The 12,291-nt window shown below is 45.0% G+C and overlaps 1 protein-coding gene across 1 annotated transcript in view; it reads right to left on the minus strand.

Annotated features, from left to right (window-relative positions):
- Window positions 1-12,291, minus strand: part of HAUS8 (HAUS augmin like complex subunit 8) — a 28,068-nt gene that overhangs the window by 4,326 nt on the left and 11,451 nt on the right. The window contains exons 4-9 of the mRNA XM_090289888.1: window positions 6,417-6,498; window positions 3,868-3,963; window positions 3,663-3,757; window positions 3,025-3,090; window positions 2,761-2,919; window positions 1,430-1,571 (exon numbers count right to left, since the gene is read on the minus strand). Coding sequence (XP_090146014.1) covers window positions 1,430-1,571; window positions 2,761-2,919; window positions 3,025-3,090; window positions 3,663-3,757; window positions 3,868-3,963; window positions 6,417-6,498 — 640 coding nt within the window. The remainder of the gene's footprint in view (window positions 1-1,429; window positions 1,572-2,760; window positions 2,920-3,024; window positions 3,091-3,662; window positions 3,758-3,867; window positions 3,964-6,416; window positions 6,499-12,291) is intronic.

Raw genomic sequence — 12,291 nt, forward strand, 5'->3', positions numbered from 1 at the left:
GGAGAGAAGCCCAGGACGGATTCTCCTGCAGAGCCTCCAGAAGGAACCAAATATGCCCACACATTGATTTTGGGCTTCTAGCTCCTTGAACTGGGAGGGAAGGAGTTTCTGTTGTTTTAAGTTACCTGGTTTGTGGTACTTTGTTACAGCAGCCACAGAAAACTCACCTACTCCCTAATCCCAACTCCTGGCGATCATCTAAGGAACTTCTCCTAGATGGAGTCTGAGGGTTACAGCTGGAAACCTGGACACAGATGCTCACTCAACAGGACTCGTTTTCCAAGATTCCACGTCAGATATGTACTATTTCACACTGGAAAAGGCTTGATTTTAAGTGAATCAGTTGTGGCTTAGGGCTGGGAGAGGGGTGGTGATGGGAGGTGACAGCTGATAGATACTGAGTTTCTTTTGGGGAAAACAAAAATGTCCTAAAATTAGATGGTAGTAATAGTTGCACATCCCTATGAATATACTGAAAAACAATGAACTGCACACTTTAATTGGCAGATTATATAGTATCTAAATTATATACCAATAGCTATTTAAAGATTTTTTAAAAGATTTTATTAATTTATTTTTGGAGAGAGGAAGGGAGGGAGAAAGAGAGGAAGAGAAACATCGATGTGCAAGATCCATTGATCAGTTGCCTCTCGCACACCCTTAACTGGGGACCTGGCCCACAACCCACATATGTGCCCTGACTGGGAATCAAACTGGAAACCTTTGGGTTTGCAGGCCAGCACTCAATCCACTGAGCCACACCAGCCAAGGCTAAAAAAACTTTAAGTCTCAGACAGAGACTGAGACTGCTAACATAGCAACACCCTTTGTGCTTTTGAATTGCATTTGTGCCGAGTTTTGGAGGTAAAGTCTACCTGATTTTAGGTGGCAACGTTTTACTACATCAGCCTCAAGCAATACATATTTAGAGACTCAGGAGAGCTCTGCTTAGAAACAACCAAACTCTAGGGCAGCTGAAAACTTGCTTTGGGAAGGCATAGCTCTTCTCACAAATGCCAATTTCTTCAAGTGAAAGATCAGGTGGGACTCCTCTGTGCAGAAGATAGGATAGGGTAGGGCTGCAGCCCTATCAATGCCCAGCCAACAATGCACCATTGTGGAGCCCCCCCACCAAGGCTGGGGGATTGCAGGCTGCTCCCCAAGAATGCCTTTCAGCAGTGTGGGAAATCAACAGGGAACCAGACCTGGATTCCAATCCCAGCATGGTCCTTAGTTGGGGCACCACCCAGGACAAACTGCAGTCTTGCCAGCACCCTGCATCCTTTGCCATTTGAAGGGGGACGTGCCAACTACCCAAGAGGTGGCTTGTGAGGATGACACGAAGGGATAAAGGTGCCAGCACACAGGAAGTGCCAACATCCACTGCGGGTCCTCCTGTTCCTTGCCCGGCAGATACCTCATTTCCTACCTAAGAACTGGCGCTCGTCTCCATCCAAGTGAACCGATCTCACGGGCAGTTCGTGCCTCGTGGTGTCCAGGGCCGCTGCAAATGTCTTGTACTGCTCCTTAAAGCGTTCCACCACAGCCTCGAAGGGGCTGAGCATCTCAATCTGCAGGCAGGAGGGAAAGGGCCTATGAGATGGGACCCCACAGTCACTGCCCTGGAAGTTTCACGGTGGCACATGTGGGGTTAAGCCACAGGCTGTTCTTCTGGGATTCCCTGGGGAATCTTCCAAGGGGTTCAGTGCGGTGAGCTCTCCCCTTACTCCTGGCCACCCTCCTTGCCACAAGGAGGCATCCACCCTCCACCACATTCCAGGTCTGGCCATCAACTGGGATCACAGTGGTGCAGGAAGGCTGAGCCCCCCTGCTTTTGAGCACTGAGCTGAAACGCCTGCCCCACCAACCCCCTTTTCCACATACATGTGATCTGGGTCTTCGTGGGGCATTATAAGGATTCACTGTTATAAGGGGTATCACCTCATAATTCCTCTGTTGACATCCAAACCACCAAGACCTCAAAATGTGACCTGATTTCGAGACAGGGTCTTTACAGAGGGAACTGAGTCAAGGTGAGGTCATTAGAGTGGGCACTGATCAATATGCCTGATGTCCTTATAAAAGGGGCATACGTAGAGACAAACATGCACACAGGGAGAACACCAAGTGATGAGCCACAGGGAGAAGACAGCCACCTACAAGCTGAGGAGAGAGACCTGGGTCACATCTTTCCCTCACAGCTCCTGGAAGGAGCAAATTCTGCCAATGCTTTGATCTTAGACTTCTGACCTCCAGGACTGAGGAGGAGTAAGTGTTGTTCAAGTCACCCAGTCTATGGGACTTTTTACGGCAGCCCCAGGACAACCACACACAGCATGAGAAGCCACATCCCCTGACCGGCCCTTCTAGGTTCCAAGGAATCGCTCCATGACCTTCCTTGGTGTGAACAACTTCGTCCCATCAGTGACTACATGGTTCGAAGACTGTGCCTCCCACTTGCACCCTGGCCCCCTGGACAGGCCTGAAGCATGTCTTCATGTCACTGAGCACAAGTTGCAGGTGCCTGGAAAATATATGCACGTATATGCCAAAGGGACAGGTCCCTCTTGCTGGCTGGTACTTAACATTACAGGCTCATCCTCTTATAAACTGTCACCTATCAATACCTGGTGGTACCAAAAGCTGAGCACAGACTTAAAGCCAGGCGAGCTGTGACAACCACTGTAAATGATCCCTCCAAATATCACCGCATGACCTTGCTGGGACACTCGCGGCTCAGAGACTGTGGCCACAACTGACCTGGGCATCGAGGACATCCGCCAGCTCCCGCTTCCTCTGACAGAGGAGAAATTTGCGCCTCAGCTCGTGGGTCTTTGTCTGGAGCTTCTCCTTCTCTTGGCACATCGTTAATAAATTCCTTTCTGCCTTTTCTTCAAATGCAGCAAGACTGTTCTCTATCTGTTAAATTCAGAACAAGAGCTCAGGCTGAAGGGCACTCCATCTCTTGGCTGATAGAGATGACCTTCCCACCCATGGCATCCAGGAATGTGGTTCTATTTTTACCTTTACAGTCAGTAGAGTTAAGAGTAATGTCTGGGATTCCATCATTTCCATTGCTTCAGAGAGATCCTTAAGGAGGAAGAAAAAATACTTTGCGTTCCCCACAAACTGGTATAAATCCAGCTCTCTCCTCTGGGAGGGAAAGAACCCTAATGCATACATAGTCTTTATTCAGTCCGATAATTTGATAATTCACTGATAACCTGCTGTTTCTATTCTCTTATTTCGTCTTTTTGGGCACTCTGTGAGAAGGAAGAGGATGGTCTGGCCCCTTCCAGGGGCTGGGCAGTGAAGGGCCAGCTGGAGGGCTCCCACCCACTCGGTGCCATTCTGGAACCAGGACTTGGACCTCCCACCCCATTGAGACCACAGCCCAGATACCTCCCTACTAAGGGAAAGGGCCTGGCCTAGCGCCTTCCTGAGCATGGCTCTGCAAACAGGTCCTCATCTCATTTTCCCATGATCCCACACGTGTACTCATAGAAACAAGCTCTACCAATAATCTAAGAACGTGTGTTGATTTTTGTCCTAAAAGGCATGTTCTCGGAGTCCTAGGCTTCGCAGGATCCCTGGCACAGGGCAGGAGCTAAATCAGCTTCACCCAATCCATCAGCAGCTTCCCTCTCATTTCAAACACTTACCGGTTTCTTCTTCTGCGAGGCAGAAAATGATGAAGACTCGGTTTTCTTTGACATTGTTTTTTCTAATTGTAGAGTCTTTCTGATCACACTTTTGTCTAAGATCAAGGAAAGCATTTCTAAGGTGAGAAAAGCATACTTCGGAAGCTTGCTGAGACACACTGCAACCCCCAGCTGGCAAAATAAGGGGTACAAACAACAGATTTACCATTAATGGCTGAGAGATCCAGATCCGGTGGGGCTGCGCCGTGCCCTTCCAGCAGCGTGGACTGCAGGTCACCTTTGCCAAGGATGCCACTGCTTTCTGTGGGCCAATGAGAATCCCTGTAAGTCAACAGTCACTGACATGCTCTACCCCTAAGCCAGGAAGCAGGTAACCTTTCTGGACACCACTTGCTTCCAAAACTAAGTTTCTTGCTAGGTAGTAGAGAAGACAGAAAAACCTTTGGAATTTCCCAGCCATCAAGTTAAATATATTTTAAAGAATTAGACAAGAGAGGTAGTCTTTATAACCAAAAGATGCAAATATCTTTTACTTAGTTTAATAAAAGTTGCTATGTTCACAAGTCTAATACATGCCATATACTTATTCTGCTCTCGACTTTTTCCTTCTTTCTCCAGCACCTTCTGGACTATTCACCTTCCCCAGTAGTTCCCTTCATCTTTTAGCCTCTATTTTAAAATGTGAAATTATGCCTTATACCATCTGAAATGGGCACTGGTGTACTGCATGCTTTAATTAAGCAAGGGCTCCAGAGGACTGCAAAATGAACAGATGTATGTCAAATATTCTGTCCATGTCAGGAACTAAAACAGAAAATGATTTCATGAACTACACAGCCGAGAAAATGAATATGTGGAAATAAAAAGAGCAGTCACAATAACATGTAGGGCATGGTATCATTTGTGTTAGACTTTTAAATAATTTTAGATAGACAAAAGTCTATCAAGAGCAGCTGCCTCCTGGGTGAGGAGCTGGGAACCCAAGGTGCGAGATGGTGATTTTGTATTGCTATGGCTTTTACACAGGTTAAATGCCTTGTCATCTGCAAGTACAGTATTTCCATTAAGAAATGTAATTTTCTGACCCTGGGTGGGTAGCTCAGCTGGTTAGAATATCATCCTGATATGCCAAGGTTGTGGGTTTGATCCTCAGTCAGGGGACATGTATGGATCAACCAATGAATGCACAAGTAAGTGGAACAAAAAACTGACCCCTCTCTCTCTTCTTTCTTTCTCTCCCTTCCTCTCTCTCTCTAAAATCAATAATTTAAAAAAAAAAAAAAAGTAATTTCCTATAAAGCCACATGATGGAACTCAAAAAGCAGTCCCTCTAAATCATGGTTATGCTTGAATTCTGGCTTCTCAGCTTTGGCACTGCTGACATTCGGGGCTGGGTAGTCCTTTGCTGTGAGCCGTCCTGTGCACTGCAGGGTGTGGAATGGCACCTCGGTCCCCACCCGTTACATGAGAGTGGAATACCTCTGCCCTAATCTGAGTTGACCAAAAACGTCTCCAGACATTGTCCAGTGTCCCCTGAAGGTTAGAATCGCCCCCAGGTAAGAACTCTGATTTTAAAATGTGACAGGCCCAGTTCTTGACCTCTCGGACCACGCCAGTTTTCTCAGCTTTATACTCGGTACTCAACTAACTACATCAGGAAACATTAGAAGGCTGTGTCTGCTTCTCAATTATGCCTGAGTCAAGGAACAGTGTAAATTCTGACAAACATCTAAACCAGTATCAGCAGAATTACAGCTTGCAGGCCAAACCCAGTCTACTTCCTGAGTTTGTTAATAAAGTTTTATTGAGACACAGATACGCCCATTGTGTACTATGGTCTGTGGCTGCTTTCATGCTGCAAATAACAGAGTTGAATCTTTGTGACAGAGAGTGTCCTGCAAAGTCTAAAATATTTACCATCTGGCTCAGAAAAGGTTTGCTGACCCTTGATCTGAACAATAAGGCAGGAGAACATACCTAATTTTTTTTCTATGAGACTCAATGCTGTGGCCATTTTGAACAAAGAGGTGAGGGCCAAGAAACACTTGCTCTTTGTGAATTGCTCTAACACCAAAGAAGAGCTGCCGATCTTGCTTAAAGCTGGGCACGTGAGGCACTAGAAGAACCGCTACAATGGGGTGGGTTTGGGGCTTTCCAGACTTCTAGATGAGCACACTGACTAGAACTGAACGCCAATCGCTAACAGTGATGGTCTGAATGGCAGATCGTGAGGGAGCTTGTCCCTCCTGGTCTACACTTCTCATTTTTTATAATGAACACATACCACATCTATAATCACGAGAACTGAAAGCTTTTCATACCACTTCAGTGACAACTTTTAGAAGAAAGATATAGGGAGACCATTATGAGGAAGACCCAGCCCAGCCAGTGAGGGGCAGGAGGATGAGGCCAGGCACCTTTTCTGGTCTTGGTCTCAGAGCTCTGGCACGAAGCAGTCATGTGATCAAGGAACTGGTCCCACAAGGAAGAACCATGATGGCAACCTGGCTCTTCTCTGGGGCCACCAGGAGGGAAGTGACCTCCCCCCAACCCCTATAACCGCCTTTCAGCTCCCCGACATGCCCCAAATCTGTCCTTACACTGAAACACTTTGCCCAGCTTTCTTCTGATGCTTCCCAGAAAGAAAAACAGTGGCTTTCAACTTAGTACACTCGAACATACATAATTCACCACCACGTGCCTCACTTCCCGAGCTCCACAGCTGCCTTACACCCTCCCTCCATCATCACACACCTTTGCTCTTCTGGAGGGGGTTGGGTTTCCTTCCACCTTCAGGTTTCTTCCCACTGGGCTTTAAAGCACCTGCTGACAGAGCCTGTTAGGGAACACATGACACTCAGGGGACAAGGCACCTCCCCTTCACAAGAAGGGGCTCCTTCAGTCAACAAGGTTGCACCTGCTCTTACTTTGAGGCAAGGGACAGACTTAAGGAGGAAACCACCCAAATGTTTCCCAGTGATTATCTCTGATTATCTCAAATTACAGATGACTGATTTTCTTTTTAGCATCTGCCAGTTTTATAGACAGACTATATATACTACTTTGGTCATCGGAAAAAAAAAAAGGTATTAATCTTCAAGATGTACATAAAGGCAAGCAACACATGGAGCTAGTAAGCCATTGTAATATAATAATGTAAAAAGAAGACAGAAAAGGAAAGAAAGCGCTGTAAAGAGTGAGACTATTTCAATGCACAGACACCAATTCTATCAACCTGTGCTGGTGCTCTTAGAATAAGAAATAAAAGGCAAACAGGTAGTAAAGGAAGAAATAAAACGCTTTTCTTTGAGACACATATCTTTATGTCAAAAATTCCAAAACATATTCAAAAATGCTACAAAAATGAGTAAGTTTAGCAAGGTTTCAAAAGAAGAGGGTCAGTATTTTTAAAAGTCAATTTCTGGTGATAGTTTTGGAAATTGAAATTAATAGACAGTACCATGTGTAGTAGAACTAAAAACAAAAATAAAAATAAACAAAACAACTACTTAGGTATAAACCTAACAAAACATGGGGAAGGTCTGTATACCAGAAACTACAGAACCCTGTTGAAAGAAATTCAGGACCTAAATAAATGGAGAGGTACACCCTGTTCATGGATTTAAAAACTTGGTGTTTTTAAGATGTTGTCCTCCCTAATATAATGCATTGATTCAATACAATCAAAACCCTAGCAGGAGATTTGGTGGGAAATGGCAAGCTAAGCCTAAAATTTACATGGAAAGGCAAAGCTGCTAGAAAAGTCAAACAGTTTTGGAAAAGAACACAGTAGAATTCACACTACCTGACTTCAAGACTTGCTACAGAGCTAAAAATAACTTCGGCAGCATGGAATTGGCCTAAGGATAGACAGGTAGAACAACGGAAAAGAACAGAGCCTAGAAATGCTGCATACATCTATGGGCAGTTCATCTCTGACGGAGGTGATGAGACAGCACAATGGGGAAAGCAGGGTCATTTCAACAAATGGTACTGGCACAAGAGAACACCCATACACTTAAAAACAAACTTCAATTCCATCATTGTACCAGATATAAAAGTTAATTAAAACTGAATCATAGACCTTAATGTAAAACTTAGAACTACAAAACTCCTGAAAGAAAATATGGGAGAAAATCTGTTTGATCTTGGGTTAGGCAAATATTTCCTAGATAAGACGCTAAAGGTATAATCCATAAAAGCAGAAATTGATGAGCTGGACTTCATTAAAGTCAAGAATCTCTGCTTCTTGCAAGACACTTAAGAAAATAAAACCACAAAAGACAAACCACAATGTGGGAGAAAATATTTGCAAATCACTATACAGGGTTGGTATCCAAAACACAGAAAGAGCTCTCAAAGCTCCATAATGAGAAAATAAACAACCCAATTAAGAAATGGGCCACCCTGACCAGCATAGCTCAGTTGGTTGGGCGTCATCCTGCAAACAAACCAAAAGTTCACTGGTTCAATTCCCAGTCAGGGCACATGCCTAGGTTGCGGGCCAGGTCCCCGTGGGGATACACGACCAGCAACCGATCAGTGTTTCTCTCCCTCTCTTTCTCCCTCCCTTCCCCTCTCTCTAAAGACAAAAAAATAAAATCTTAAAAAACAATAAAAATAAAAATATGGACCAAATCCAAATGAACACATCACCACAGATATAAGAATGGGCAATAAGAACATGAAAAGATGCTCAATATCCTAAGTTGCTATGGAAAGGCAATTAAAACTACTTCACAACCACTAGAATGGCTTCACTCTTAAAAGTACTGACTGGAATTCCCTGTGGCTGGTGGGAATGTAAAAAGGTGCAGTCACTTTGGATAATAATTGGGCAGTTTCTTTTTTTTGTATGTTTTATTGATTATGCTGTTACAGTTGTCCCAATTTCTTTTCCCTTTGCTCCTCTCCACCCAGCAACCCCCCTCCCTCCAGCAGTCCCCCACGCTCAGTTCATGTCCGTGGGTTGTACATAAAGCTCTTCTCAACATCCCCCTATTCCCCACCCTCCTACCTTGTTTCTTAATTCCTGCACCATTTCCCTCCCTCTCCCCTCCCAGAGGCCCTCCCCCCATATGCTCCCCATACCTATGATTCTGTTCCCACTCCAATTGTCTGCTTAGTTTACCTTTGTTCCATTCCCTAGCTTCTGTTGTTGATAGTTGTGATGCTGTTTTTATTTCAATGTTCATAGTTTTGATCTCCTTTTTCTTAAATAAGTCCCTCTAACATTTCACGAAATAATGGCTTGGTGATGATAAACTCTATCAGCTTTACTTTGTCTGGGAAGCACTTTATCTGCCCTTCCATTCTGAATAATATCTTTGCTGGACAGAGTAATCTTGGTTGTAGAGCCTTGCTTTTCATCACTTTGAATATTTCCTGCCAGTCCCTTCTTGCCTGCAGTTTCTTTTGAGAAATCAGCTGACAGTCTTATACATACTCCTTTGAAAGTAATTCTCCTCTTCTCTCTTGCTCCTTTTAAGATTCTTTCTTTATCCTTAACCTTTGGCATTTTGATTATGATGTGTCCTGGTGTAGCCCTCCCTGGGTCTAGTTTGTTTGGGACTCTCTGCTTCCTGGACCCGTATGTCCATTTCCTTCCCCAAATTAGGGAAATTTTCCTTCATTATTTTTTCACATAATTTTTCAATTTCTTGCTCTCCCTGTTCACCTTCTGGCAACCCTATGATTCTGGTGTTGGCATGTTTATAGCTGTCCCAGAGGTTTCTAATCCTCTCCTCATTTTTTCTAATTCTCATTCCCTCCTTCTGTACTGGTTGACTGTTTGTTTCTTCATTATGTTCCAATTTGTTGATTTTAACCCTGGTTTCCTTTCCTTCACTATTTGTTTCATATGGATTTTCCTTCATTTTAGCCAGGATAGCCTCCATTCTTTCCCCATCCTACTTAATCTTTGTTGTTAAGAGTTGTAAGCATCCTAACCATCAATGCCTTAAACTGTGCTTCTGTTAAGTTATCTATATCCTCATCCATTAGGCGTGCCATCCCAGAGTGGATGCGTCTGCGGCGGACCTTCTAGAACTGACGTTGGCCCTTTAAACAAGCGAACTCTGCTGAGAGACCAGCAGTTTCTTCCACCGCCCCAACTTCCACAGGTTTGCACAGTCAGAACCAATGACACTTGATTTTCCCTGGCCCTGGTACAGTGATTTGCAGGGTCTGGTCAGAAGCTGGGTACACTCCCCAGGTGTCCCTCCCGACTTTTTTTTATTTCAAGTTTTTAAGTATATTTTATTGATTATGTTGTTAAAGTAGTCCCAATTCTTTTCCCCTTTGCTACCCTCTGCCCAGTACCCCCCTTCCCTCCAGCAATCCCACCCCCTTAGTTCATGTCCATGGGTCGTGCATATAAGTTCTTTGGCTTCACCCTTTCCTGTATTATTCTTAACTTCCCCCTATTTTGTACCAATCGATTATGCTTCTTAACCCCTGCACCATATCCCTATTTCTCCCCCTCCCGCCTCCCAGCTGATAGCTCTCCAAATGACCCCCATACCTATGATTCTGTTCCTATTCTGGTTTACTTAGTTGGATTTTGTTTTTATTTTTTAGATTCAGTTGTTGATAGTTGTGAGTTTGTTGTCATTTTAGTGTTCATAGTTTTGATCTTCTTTTTCTTAAGTCCCTCTGACATTTCATATAATAATGGCTTGGTGATGAACTCCTTTAGCTTTACCTTGTCTGGGAAGCACTTTATCTGCCCCTCCATTCCAAATGATAGCTTTGCTGGATAGAGTAGTCCTGGTTGCAAGTTGCCTTTCATCACATTGAATACTGCTTGCCAGTCCCTTCCTGCCTGCAAAGTGTCCTCTGAGAAATTAGCTGATAGTCCTATAGGCACCCCCCTGTAGGCAACTCTCTGCCTCTCTCTTGCTGCCCCCAGAGCTCTCTCTTTATCTTTCACCTTTGGCATCTCAATCATGATGTGTCCTGGTGTGGTCCCCTCTGGGTCCAGCTCGCCTGGGACCCTCCGTGCTTCCCAGACTTGTATGTCTATATCCTTCACAAAATTTGGGAAGTTTTCCTCATTTTTTTCAATTCTTGCTTCCTCATTCTGCACTGGTTGACTGTTTTTTCTTCCTTATGTTCCAAATCATTGATTTGAACCCCAGTTTCCTTCCCTTCACCATTGGTTTTGTGTGGGTTTTCCTTTGTTTCACTTAGCATAGCCTTCCCTTCTTATGTGTTTGCCATACTCGAACATATCTGTCAAGCCTGTGAGCATCTTTATCACCAGTGTTTTGAATTCTGTGTCTTAGTTGGCTGTCTTCTCAGCTGTTAGGTTGGCTATCTCCTTGTCACTTAGGGATTCGTCAGTACAGCGGGACCTGTTTCACCAAGTTGTGTGGTGCTGTATGTGGGGGAGGGTCCAAGAGGGAACAATGCCGCCTGCCCAGCACTTGCCCCTTTTCCAGGCTATTCTCCCATTTCTGTATGGGACTGGTGCCTCTCTAGCTGTTGCCCTGGCCGTTGTTCCCAGCGTGGGTGGGTCTGCAGATGTTCTAGGACCATGGGGGCCCTTTAAACAAGCGGACTCTGCTGAGAGACCGGCAGTTTCTGCCTCCACCCCAACTCCCACTGGTCTGCACAGTCAGAAGCAATGAGGCTTGATTTTCCCCGGTGCTGGGACAGTGAGCTGTGAGGTCCAGTGAGGAGCTGGGAATGCTCCCCAGGTGTCCCTCCCGACTTTTTGAAACGTGTGACTGCACTTTCTGCCAGCCTGCCGCTGCCGTTGCTGCTGCTGCTACCACACCGTGTCCTCTTCGCCCTGGAACCACCCTTCCTACCTGTCTGGATGAGTATATCTTCTTTATATCTTTGTTTGCTGGACTTTCATGCAGTTTTATTTTCTGGAACTTCTGGTTGTTTTTAGTTTTGAGGTAGTTGTATTCCTTCTTAGTTGTGGAGAGAGATGCAGCATGTCTGTCTACACCTCCATCTTGGCCGGAAGTCTCCCTTCCGACTTTTTAAAACATGTCACTGTGCTTTCCACTGGGCTGCCACTGCCACCACCACACCACGTCCTCTCCGCCCTGGCTCTGCCCCTCCTACCTGTCTGGATGAGTATTTCTTCTTTATATCTTTGTTTGTTGGACTTCCATGCAGCTTGATTTCCTGGAACTTCTGGTTGTCTCTAGTTTTGAGACAGTTGTATTCCTTCTCAGTTGTGGAGGGAGACCCGGCCTGTCTGTTTAGGCCTCTATCATGGCTGGAAGTAAGTGGGCAGTTTCTTACAGTCACACACATGCTTACACAATCACTCAGTAATTTCCCTCCTGGGAGACTGGGAGAAATGATAACATGACCGCACAGGATCCTGCACAGAAATGTTTGAGGCGGCTTTATTCAAAATACTTAAATATGGGAAACAAACTGAATGTCCTTCCTCAGCTGAGTACACTGTGGTCCACCCATACAAGTAAGAAAGAAACATTACTAACTGTGATGGCAATGACAAGGAGGGACCTCCAGTGCAGTCTTTACATGAAAGAAGGCAGATATAAGAAGTTGCATCTCATGTGACACTTTTTAAATAACCTTCTGGAAAAGGCAAAGCTACAGGGTCAGGAAACAGATCAGGCTTGCCTGGGGAGGGGAGGGG

Source organism: Furipterus horrens, unplaced genomic scaffold, assembly GCF_987537825.1.
Source record: "Furipterus horrens unplaced genomic scaffold, mFurHor1.1.pri manual_scaffold_10, whole genome shotgun sequence".
Lineage (NCBI taxonomy): Eukaryota > Metazoa > Chordata > Mammalia > Chiroptera > Furipteridae > Furipterus > Furipterus horrens.